Source organism: Cherax quadricarinatus, chromosome 18 (genome assembly GCF_038502225.1).
Source record: "Cherax quadricarinatus isolate ZL_2023a chromosome 18, ASM3850222v1, whole genome shotgun sequence".
NCBI lineage: Eukaryota > Metazoa > Arthropoda > Malacostraca > Decapoda > Parastacidae > Cherax > Cherax quadricarinatus.
Genome location: NC_091309.1, coordinates 2,613,730 through 2,626,159, shown reverse-complemented (window position 1 = coordinate 2,626,159; position 12,430 = coordinate 2,613,730). Strand labels below are relative to the sequence as shown.

The following is a 12,430-nucleotide window of genomic DNA, read 5'->3' as shown; positions in this document are numbered from 1 at the left end:
GCCAGCCAGTGTGGTTGCATCCATGCATACATTCGGTACATTTCACCATATCCCAGTGTTTTTTGTACTTGTAACAGGAAAATAAATCACCATGGGCCCCAAGAAAGCTTCTAGTGCCAACCCTGTGGTAAAAAGGGTGAGAATTAGTATGGAAATTAAGAAAGATTTTGAAGGGTTTGGGGCTAACCCTGAGAAGCCTATGCCAGTTGTGGAATCCATTGTGCCTACTTCAAAGATTAAGGAAATGTGTGCAAAGTGGGTTGAACTGCAAACCTTTACGGATGAAAATCACCCTGACACAGCTACTGCAAGCCGTGTTGGCAACCTGTACAATGACAATGTTATGGCCCATTTTAGGAAAGTCTTAAAGGAATGGGAGGTACAGAGTTCTATGAACAGATTTGTTGTGCAACAGAGGTCCAGTGACTCTCAAGCTGGTTCTAGTGGCATTAAAAGAAGAAGGGAAGTAACTCTGGAAAAGGACTTGCTACCTCAAGTCCTAATGGAAGGGGATTCCCCTTCTAAACAATAACTTCCACACTCTCCCCTCCTCCCATCCCATCAATCATCACCAGATCTTCAATAAAGGTAAGTGTCATGTATTCTATTCTTAGTAGAGTTGTAATTGTGCATGTCTTCTTCAGTTTGTGTGTATTAAAATTAATATTTCATGTGGTAAAAATTTTTTTTTGTCATACTTTGGGGTGCCAGGAACAGATTAATTTGATTTCCATTATTTCTTATGGGGAAAATTAATTCGCCTTACGATAATTTCGGCTTACGATGGGCTCTCAGGAACAGATTAATATCGTAAGGCGGGGGTCCACTGTATAGAGAGGACAGAAGCTCATGGCAGTCAAAAGTTAAGCGAGGTACATTGCAAGGGTATCATCTCAGCCTGCAGGCAGGGAGGACATAAGTGTCTACTTTGAGGATTGGGAAGTCTTGGAGCACTAGTTGTTCCAGAATGTCATCGCCACATGTCTGGAAATTCTGTTGGACAATGGTATGGGGCAGAATGACAGTACAGCTACAAGAATTGAGGGAATGTTTTTCAATAGTTACAGGAACAGTATCAATAGTTGTAAGGAGAGAAAGATCGAGAACTTGGTTAGCATTCTGGACAGTGATGATGCGTGTACTGCTCTTAAGAGCATGAAAGGATATATCTCTACCAACATGGCATAGGAGCGTCTTGCCAATACTAAGGTCGGAAAGATAGGCAGTAGAGGAAGTCAGTTGTAGAGTAAAACACTTAATCCATTGTGTATATTGAAATACACCTACCATCTGACTTACGACCTGCTCAACATATGATCGCTTGACTTACAACCATGTTTTGTATGCCAAATTTCTGGGAAATAAACAACTGTCTGTGTTGTACACAGCATTTCTCCTAAACCTTACAGTATAAAATACAGTACTAATAGCATAAAAAGTAAAGTAAAAAATGAAATATCAAAATAAAACAATAAAATAAAATAATTACAAAAATGTGATGTTGATAATCAGTTGTAAGGTAAAGGGAGTGCATGACGTGCCAGTCTTTTCTGAGTAGAATGAGAAGGAAGCGAAGAAGTATCATCAGGTAATGGTCTTGAACGTTTAGGTGTGGGACCGGAGTTGGTCCGACGTGGGACGGGCGGGCGATACGAAAATTGCTGCACCGTTGAGGGAGAAGCCAGAAGCATAGTCAAAGAAGAGCGGAGGTCAGACGTATTGAAAGAGTCAGTCGAAATGCCAGTACCTGGAGCAGGTGTTGAAACGGCACCAGCAGGGGGTACAGGGGGCATTAGAAATGTCTGAAGAGTGGTCAAATAATGAGGCAGGGTCAGAACAGGGTGCACTAGCAGGAAGGGGCCTGGGGGAGCAGGTTCATGGATTAGGAACTCCATGGTTAGGTCACTCCTTTCTTTTTGTTTTTTAGAAAAAAAGAAGGAAAGGAAATAAAAAAAAGAATAAAGAAAAAAGGGGGGAACATGGAGGAATAGCTCCTAGGAGGAATGAAAGGGTCATAAATCCCCCTCCGCGCCCAAGAGGACCTCAGCACTGCAAGTAGTACAGATGCGGCATGGAATCTATGCCATACCCTACCCTTCATGCCAGTAAACCAGCAATCTGGGATAGCAACCTCACATCCACCGAGCCACCTTGGTGGACAAAAGAATGGGTGGCCGGACACCCGCCACAATGCATACCTCCTTTGGCCACCACCCCACGGAATCCAAAAGGTAACATCCAGAGATATGCCTGTCACCTGGAAGACACCCAAAGCCACCCCCTGGGAGACCGAGAGGGATCTGGACATCCCCAGGTGATCCAGATTCCACGGCAAACTACACCACTGCCAAGGACCTCAACAGAATGGGATGGACCCCGGTACCCTTCCTCCTACCTAGGAACTAGAATGCCTGTGGGAAGAGTCCCCAAGGCTGAAAATAGGAAGGGAATAGGGGAGGGATGGGGAGGAGGAGGTAAGGGAAAAAAGGGGATGGGAGAGGGAAGGGGGGATTGGGGGTTAATTAGGTTCGGTCTGAGGAAGGACACCAAAAGGTCTAATTCCTCAAACCAAGAGCCTCTTCACCATGCCAAGGAGCCCCCCTTGAAGAGGCCCAAAACTTCAGTCACATCATTTAAGACATTTAGTAGTTCCGAGCATGTAAGTGACTGATATACAGCCCCCCCCCCCCCCTCCCCAGTCAGCAGTTTGCTAATATTGTCTATGTCAGATAAAATCTGGTTACCACAAATCCTGCTAGTACACTAAGCTAGTGTGGCATTTAGTTTTTGCCGTTAGTAAAATTAGGTTCATTCATTATGCATGTGAAATCAGTTGGCACACATTATATTGGTGCAATGCCTACATACATGTATGTACGCACAAATTGTGGCAGCTTCCTTTGTACGATACATACACCAGAGTATGTTTAATTGTTTTCATTGTATTATTAGATGTTTTGCAAGCTTGTATTCCCTGTAACTGTGCTAATTTACAGTATTGTATTTGAAAATGATTTCAGTTTTGATTACTGCATGATAAATGGTGCTGTATGTATATTTCTGAAAAATATATTATTACTAAAAGATATTTGGATTGCATTGTAATTAATCAAAATCCTGTGTAAAAACCCACAAGATATTAAGCATTTTGGGCAATACCTTGTCTCTCTGACATGAGTAAAGATGGAGTTTTTTTCCTATGACCCAGCTAGCAATATTGACAAGCATCCTTAAGCAAGTGATTTTGAATCTACCTCATCTTTCATTTTCTTTAGCTTTCAGTTTATCCTCTTGTACAGTGTAGTCTCTGACAGTACACAGGAACTGGGAAAATTTGTTGTTTATCAGGGTTTTTTTCTGTAGGGTAGCATATTTCATTACACAGTTGGTCTTGTCTCATGCTGTGTTGTTTTTCACAATTTGTTGACCTTTCATGTAATGTAATGAAAGTTCATCTTTCTTCCTTATTGATGGTCTGTGCTCTAAATAAAATATGTATACTACTTTATATACAGTAGTTCAAGCTATACAGTAGGGCCTTACTTATACGGCTGGTTAGGTTCCAGGCTACCGCCGTAAAGCGGAAACCGCCGTAAAGTGGAACACCCTTTTATTTTCCTTGTAAATGCATATAAATGCTAGATAACGTATTTACACTGACATATATTAAATTAGCAATAGAACTAAGCATTAAAAAAAAAAACGAAAAGTAAAATTACACACAGTACATTTATTACATACCTTTAATTACTTAATATGAGTGTGTGAGAGGTGAGTGGCAATGTAGTTATTGAATCAAATTATGAGATGGCAGACCATCATCCTCTAATTCTTCATCTAATTTGATTCGTTTTGGAGACTTGTGTGAAGCTTTTGAAGGGGTGTATGTTGATGTTGAAGGCTGGCTGTTGATGTTGAAGGCTGTTGAAGGCTAGCTGTTGATGTTGAAGGCTGTTGAAGGCTGGCTGTTGATGTTGAAGGCTGGCTGTTGATGTTGAAGGCTAGCTGTTGATGTTGAAGGCTGTTGAAGGCTAGCTGTTGATGCTGAAGGGTGTTGAAGGCTAGCTGTTGATGTTGAAGGCTGTTGAAGGCTGGCTGTTGATGTTGAAGGCTGTTGAAGGCTGGCTGTTGATGTTGAAGGCTAGCTGTTGATGTTGAAGGCTGTTGAAGGCTAGCTGTTGATGCTGAAGGGTGTTGAAGGCTAGCTGTTGATGTTGAAGGCTGTTGAAGGCTAGCTGTTGATGTTGAAGGCTGTTGATGTTGAAGGCTGTTGAAGGCTAGCTGTTGATGCTGAAGGCTGTTGAAGGCTAGCTGTTGATGCTGAAGGCTGTTGAAGGCTAGCTGTTGATGCTGAAGGCTGTTGAAGGCTAGCTGTTGATGTTGAAGGTTGTTGAAGGCTAGCTGTTGATGCTGAAGGCTGTTGAAGGCTAGCTGTTGATGTTGAAGGTTGTTGAAGGTTAGCTGTTGATGCTGAAGGGTGTTGAAGGCTAGCTGTTGATGTTGAAGGCTGTTGAAGGCTAGCTGTTGATGTTGAAGGCTGTTGATGTTGAAGGCTGTTGAAGGCTAGCTGTTGATGCTGAAGGCTGTTGAAGGCTAGCTGTTGATGCTGAAGGCTGTTGAAGGCTGGCTGTTGATGCTGAAGGCTGTTGAAGGCTGGCTGTTGATGTTGAAGGCTGTTGAAGGCTAGCTGTTGATGTTGAAGGTTGCCATGATATTTTCTTAAAGTAGGAAAGCATTGAACTTTGCCTCATGGATTTTTTTTTCCTTTTCCTTAAAATTTCTTTATAGCATGTAACATCATGGGAAAGGGTTGCATTCACTGTTGAACTTCGTTCAAAATTTGGATCAATCTTCTCAAAAATTGCCATTGCTATTTCTATATGGTTGATAGCTTCTTCCAAATCCTGGGTTTTCATTTCTTTAATGGTAACAGGACTATCATCAGGATGGATCTCCTCTTCATGAAATTTCTTTCTTTGCTCTTCAGTCAGAAGAAGGTCTTGGTCTGTCAGAGCCTCATCATGAGAGAGAAGCAATTCTTCCACATCCTCAGGCTCCACTTCCAGTTCTAATTCCCTTGCCATATCAACAACATTTACACACACTTCCCCCACTGGATTCTCAAAACCTTCAAAATCATCCATAAGTTCAGGAATCAGATTCTTCCAAACACCTTTGAGTGTAGTTTCATTAACTTCATTCCATGCATCTCTAATATTTTTAATGCCATCCAAAATTGTGAAACCTTTCCAAAAGGTTTTTAATTTATTTTGTTTAGGCCCAGGCATTTTATCACTGTCTAGGAAATTTACAGCCTTAATGAAAGTTCTTCTTAGGTAATAAGATTTAAAGGCTGCAATCACACCTTGGTCCATCGGCTGCAGTAATGAAGTTGTGTTTGCAGGTATAAAAGCAACATTTATCTCCCTGTACATACCATGTAGAGCTGTAGGGTGGGCAGGGGCATTGTCTAAAACAAGTAAAACATTAAAAGGAATTTTCTTTTCCTTGCAGTAAGCCTCAACTGTAGGCTTAAAATAGTCCGTGAACCAACTTATGAAAAGATTGGCAGTCATCCAAGCTTTCGAATTAGATTTATAATAAACTGGGAGGCTGCCTTTTGCATAGTTCTTTAGGGCCCTAGGATTCTCTGAGTGATAAATCATCATAGGTTTTAACTTGCAGTCACCAGCTGCATTAGCTCCTAGCAAGAGTGTTAGCCTGTCTTTTGCAGCTTTGAAGCCAGGCATTGACTTCTCTTCCTTAGCAATAAATGTCCTAGATGGCATCTTCTTCCAAAATAATGCAGTCTCATCCACATTAAAAATCTGTTGCTTGGTATATCCACCACATTCTATTATCTCGGCTAGTTCACGTGGATAATTTTCTGCAGCTAAATTGTCAGCGCTTGCAGCTTCACCCTGCACTCTGATGTGAAGTTGACTTCTTTCCTTAAACCTATTAAACCAGCCTCTGCTAGCTGAGAATTTATCTTCAGCAGCTTCCTCCCCTCTCTCAGCCTTCATAGAATTGAAGAGACTTAGGGCTTTGGACTGGATAATGGCTCTGCTTAAAGGCACATTGTGACTAGTCTGATCATCAATCCACACCATTAAAAGTTTTTCCATGTCAGCAATAAGGTTATCACGTTTTCTTATAACTTTAGTGGTCACTGGTGTAGCACTTTTAACTTCCTGCAACACTTTCTCCTTATTGTTCACAACTGTACTAACTGTTTGACGAGCCAAACCAAGCTTACGTGCTATCTCAGCCATTGACATACCTTGTTCACTAAGTTTAATCATTTCTAACTTGGCACTTAAAGTAAGAGGCTTACGACTCTTCTTTTTATCACAACTAAGCTTAGATGCCATCGTCAACGAGAGCCAATTAGTTAACGAAGAGCAAACGAGAGAGAACGAGATACACCGAGCTCAGACAGCGTAAAAAAACAAACTGAACAGGTTGTGGACGATCACTCGGTCAGGCGAAATAGACTGTATTAATACGTGTCCAGTTTTAGTTCATTCATGTACATTTGTAAGAGTTTGTGAAACTTTTACCTTATAATATTTTTATTATTATTATAATAGTTAAATCACGAAACAAATACTCTTACACTGTGTACAAGTTAGTACAGAATTATAAACAGCAACACTCCTATTCTCATGCAACACACCATTTTTAGAGTGAATGATGATATTATTATTATTATTATAATCATAATAAAAAAGAAGTGCTAGATCCACAAGAGTCGTGAATAGCTATAAAGTGAAGGCATATGAAAGGAATATTTTTCTACAGTTATCCCTAGTAACAGGTGACGGGCTAGAGAAAACGTAATTCTTCCGACACTTCTACAAACCGTTTGGTAAACATCTCATATTTGTATAAATTTTTATACTGTGGGTGCATGTATCATGTTTGTGTGTTACATAATGTGTTTCTTATATAATTTTGAAAAAATATCATAGATTAAGGGAAATGTCTATACAGTGGACCCCCGCATAACGATTACCTCCGAATGCGACCAATTATGTAAGTGTATTTATGTAAGTGCGTTTGTACGTGTATGTTTGGGGGTCTGAAATGGACTAATCTACTTCACAGTATTTCTTATGGGAACAAATTCGGTCAGTACTGGCACCTGAACATACTTCTGGAGTGAAAAAATATCGTTAACTGGGGGTCCACTGTATTAACGTAATATGCGACATTAATGCGCCCGAGATTATTATTATTATTATTATTATTATTATTATTATTATTATTATTATTATTATTATTATTGCATCAAGAGTAGAGAGACTCTTAGTGATTTTAATGTGTACCTACATGCCAGCACAGTGTGTAAGTTTATTTAGGTACAGGTGTACACAAGTTTAATTATCAAGTACAATACATGTAAAATATACAATAACTTTAAAACACTTGAAATTTTGGAAAGTTTCCAGACATAATAAGGAGATGTGCTCAGGGAGAATGTAAACAAACTCGGTGGGCCGCTGTGACCGTATTAGAAAGACAGGTGGGGGGAGCCGTATAGCGAGTTTTGGTCATAATTTGAAATGTCCGTATTAGCGGAACGCCATAAAGCGAAACACCATAAAGCGGGGCCCTGCTGTACTACATATATGATGCCTGAATTGTATACTGTATTATTCAAAATATACAATATATGATGCCTGAGTTTTAGATAAGTGTTATACAATATGTGTCTTAGATACAGTTCCTCTTACTCTTGCACTTTGTTTTCAGAAGACCCATGAACCATAATATCAGTCTTGTTGAATAGCTTGTGCTGTTAGCCAGTTTAAATTTATGTATATATTTTCTTGGGGATTGGTCTCATCGTAAGTAAAAATAATATTGAAAATCTGAAAGTATTGGGGCCAGAACCTTTTTGATGTAGAACCTTTTTTTTTTGTAACAGGAAAATGAAAAAAGTCTGAGAGAGAAAAAAATATGTTAATTCTATAGCTATTCAAAATGGCTGGCCACTGGTCTGCCTTTTATGCTGTGTCTGCAACAATAATGTGATCATTCACAAGGAAACCTTCACCAAATTCAACTTCAGTAACAAAAACAAAAGGTGGGACCAAGTCAACCAGGTCCTAAATGATATAAACTGAGAAGATATTCTAAGCAACACGGATCCAAACCTATGTCTACAACAAATTAACTCTGTGGCACTCGAGGTATGCTCAAGGTATATTCCTGTAAGGAAAAGGAAGAGATGTAAACTAGAAAGAGAAAGGCGCTCCCTATACAGGCGAAGGCAAAGAATAACAGAGTGGCTAAAAGAGGCCAATATATCTGTAATATGAAGGGAGGTACTGGTCAGAGAAGTAGCAGATGTCGAACTTGAGCTAAAGGAATCTTACAGGAGTCAGGAAATGTGGGAAGAACTAAAAGCCATAAATGAAATTGAAAGAAACCCAAAATATTTCTTTTCTTATGCCAAATCTAAGTCGAGAATAACGTCCAGTATTGGGCCCCTAATTAGACGAGATGGGTCCTACACAGATGGCAGCAACAAAATGAGAGGTACTAAAGTCCCAGTATGACTCTGTTTTTAGTGAGCCACTAACCAGACCGAGTCGAAGACCTAAATGAATTTTATATGAGCGAGACAGAATTTGGTAGACTCAAACCTAACTGATATTATCCTCATGCCAAATGGCTTCCAAAAAGCGATAAATAACATTCCCATGCACTCTGTCCCAGGCCCAGACTCGTGGAACTCTGTTCATCAAGAACTGCAAGAAACCCCTATCATGTGCTTTTAACATCTTATGGAGAGGGAACATGGACACAGGGGTCATCCCACAGCTGCTAAAAACAACAGACATAGCCTCACTCCACAAAGGGGGCAGTAAAGCAATAGCAAAGAACTACAGACCAATAGCACTAACATCCCACATCATGAAAATGTTTGAAAGGGTTCTAAGAAGCAAGATCGCCACTGATCTAGATACCCATCAGTTACACAACCCAGGGCAACATGGGTGTAGAGCAGGTCGCTCCTGCCTGTCCCAAAATGCACCGACATGATAGTGGCTATCTTTGTACTTAGCAAATCAAAATTGTAATTACACATTGTAACCTTTACAAAGAAATAAACTTTATCTTATCTTAACTACTGGACCACTATGACAAGGTCCTGGATGCTCTAGAAGACAAACAAAATGCAGATGTAGTATGCACAGACTTTGCAAAACCCTTTGACAAGTGTGACCATGGTGTAATTGCGCATAAAATGCGTGATAAAGGAAAAACAAGAAAAGTTGGTAGATGTATCTATAATTTCCTAACAAATAGAACACAAAGAGTAGTAGTAAACAGAGCAAAGTCTGAGGTGGCTACGGTGAAAAGCTCTGTTCCACAAGGCACAGTACTTGCTCCCATCCTGTTCCTCATCCTCATATCTGACATAGACATGGATGTAAGCCACAGCACCATGTTTTCCTTTGCATAACAGTGTCTTCTATTGAAGACACTGGAAGAATCCAGGCGGACATCAACCAAATCTCTAGATGGGCCGAAGAGAACAATATAAAGTTCAGTGATAAGAAATTTCAATTACTCCGATATGGAAAATGTGAGGAAATTAAAACTATACCAGAGTATGGAGCAAATTCCAACCACACAATAGAGCAAGAAATTAATGTAAAAGACCTGGAAGTGATAATGTCAGAGGATCTCACTTTCAAAGACCACAACATAGTATCATTCATATATGCTAGAAAAATGACAGGATGAATAATAAGAACCTTCAAAACTAGGGATGCCAAGCCCATGATGACACTTTTCAAGTCAAGTGTTCTGTCTAGGCTGGAATATTGCTGGACACTAACAGCACCTTTGAAGGCAGGTGAAATTGCTGACCTAGAAAATTTACAGAGAACCTTCACGGCGCACACAACTGCAACAAAACACCTCAATTGCTGGGAACACTTGAAGTTCCTCGACATGTACTCCCTAGAATGCAGGCAGGCATGTACACTAAGAGACAACACAGTAAGTGTCAGGGACCAAGACTGCTCAACTGCCACCCAGCATACATAAGGGGGATTACCAATAGACCTCTGGCTGTCTTCAAAAAGGGGCTGGATAGGCACCTAAAGTCAGTACCTGACCAGCCGGTCTGTGGTTTGTACGTTGGGTTGTATGCGGCCAACAGTAACAGCCTGGTTGATCAGGCCCTGATCCACAATGAGGCTTGGTCACAGACCGGGCCGCAGGCGCGTTGACCCCTGAAACCCTCTCCAGGTATACTCCAGGTCTCATGACTCTTGAGGCAACCTATTTCCTTTATATTGTCCATGCAAACACATAGCATACAATTTTGCCCCAAAAATATTATACTGTAGTTAAATACCTCAGGTGTTAAATATTATTAAATGATACAAAATATTGCACAGGTACTTGTTTTCCAAATGTATTTGTATCAATCACTCAATCAAATCAAATCGTATTTTATTTCCCTGCAAGATTACATTGAGATTATGAAATTACAATGAGTTGCAGTGCAAAGAGAGCCACTATCAATGCCTAGGCATTATGGGCAGACTTAATTTAATGGCTTACAGACTACTTAATACTAAAGAAATTGATCATAGTTTAAGTTGTATATCTGTTTTTATTTATAGTTCACAGTAATTTGCCCTATGTTTTGTGTGGTCTTAGTGTTCAGTGTTTTTCTGTGAACAAGTGAGATGAAGGTATGAATAAATTGTGTTGACAATGAGACAAACACTTGACACCACTTATAAGTATCAAGTGTTCTTACCTCCCTCACTTCTTATCCAAAAGATAAAGATTTTATTTCTTTGCAGGGTTAGAATGTGCATTTACAGTTTTTATTAGTTAAGTGCAAAGAAAGCCACTAACATGCTGGGGCATTTCAGGCAGACTTATCCTAATATGTAATAATTACTTACTGCCCAAACATAGGTCTACGTTTGCTCGCGTAGCACTCTGAATGTAGATCCACGTTCAAATGTACACGCTTTCTTATGCAAAAAAAAAGTAGATCTGTGTTCGGAGTGTTACGCGAGCGAATGTAGATCTATGTTTAGACAGTTTAAGGGTTAAGTCTAGACAAGATAAGTGTGGTTAACTTTTTAATAAATCTTTATTTTATCTTAATACTAATGGAAGGTAGTCAAGGTGGACGTTTATAAGAATAATAATCTTGAAGTTGCACATAATAAAAACAATATTACAATGGTTTAAATAGCAATATTTCATGGATTGGCAGATGATTTAATGGACTCAAGGTCATATAATAAATTATTTGGGAGTTGCATCAAACTGGTTAAAAGTTGTTTGGGTTGGTCTGGTTAATATTGAGAGATGAGATGATTTTTAAATGTAGCCCTAAATTTGTATATTGTCAGGGGATCCTTTACTGGTTCAGGTAGTGAATTTCAGATCTTGGGTCCCTTGATATACATTGTATTTTTGCATAGTGTGAGACTGACACGAGGGATGTCAAGGATTTCTTATACAGTTTATTTTTTAAAAGAATTAAAATTATACAAGTTTTGTAGTGTATTTTTGTGATTGAAGAAAAGTTTGCATTATTAGGGTAAAGTTTGTGATTATTAATTTAAGTACAGTACCAAGTTTTAAAGTCAGATATATAACAATTAATATGAGAGGTTAACTTGTACTCTATATTTTTGAGGTTCTTTAAAAGTGCTTTATTATTATTATTTTTGTTTTCTTCCAGATATGGTAACATCATATCAACAAAAGCCATACTCGATAAAAACACAAACAAGTGCAAAGGTAAATACCCAATTTATGGTCTTCCACTTTGATAATTTATGAGCCATAATGTTTATGCAACTATAATGTTAATAGTACTTAGTATTAATGAAGGATGCATTGAATTATGACACTTTTTAATACTGTAGTTCACATTACTATTAATTTTGCCTTCCACTGAATAATTGTTACTGCAATACTTGATTCTAGGTCATACATCAAATCCTGTTTTAGCAGACTGTCAGTTATGACTACATTTAGCGTGTAGAAATTACTGGGTTAAGGATTTAAGACTTAAGTTGAATAGGGACCTAAACCCAAGTTAATGATGTACAGGTGCATTACTGGTTTACCAACAACAGATTAGCTGGCACCTCTTTTAGTCAGGACCAAATTATGAGATGACAATTATTTTTTTCCCAAATTACTTTACTGGGCAGCCACAGATGGCATTATATGCTCACTTATATTGCTTACACTGCAGATGCTGGTGGTGATTCCTTGATTTTGTGCGATTCTTAGTACATGCTGAGGTCAGTGATCACGTGTGGTCATACCTGTCCTAAGCTTTCTGGGATTAGCATGGGGTGTTACCTAGCGCCATGGCTTGTTGTAGTGTTTTAAAATCTCAGGTTAAAGTGTTGAAGAAGGAGAT

At 39.2% G+C, this 12,430-nt stretch overlaps 1 protein-coding gene across 7 annotated transcripts in view; it reads left to right on the top strand.

The window, feature by feature from the left end:
- The window catches only part of shep (alan shepard), a 442,703-nt gene that overhangs the window by 375,843 nt on the left and 54,430 nt on the right, over positions 1-12,430 (top strand). For all 7 annotated transcript variants that reach the window (XM_070086066.1, XM_070086071.1, XM_070086068.1 and 4 more), the window contains one exon: positions 11,738-11,796. In XM_070086066.1, coding sequence (XP_069942167.1) covers positions 11,738-11,796 — 59 coding nt within the window. The remainder of the gene's footprint in view (positions 1-11,737; positions 11,797-12,430) is intronic.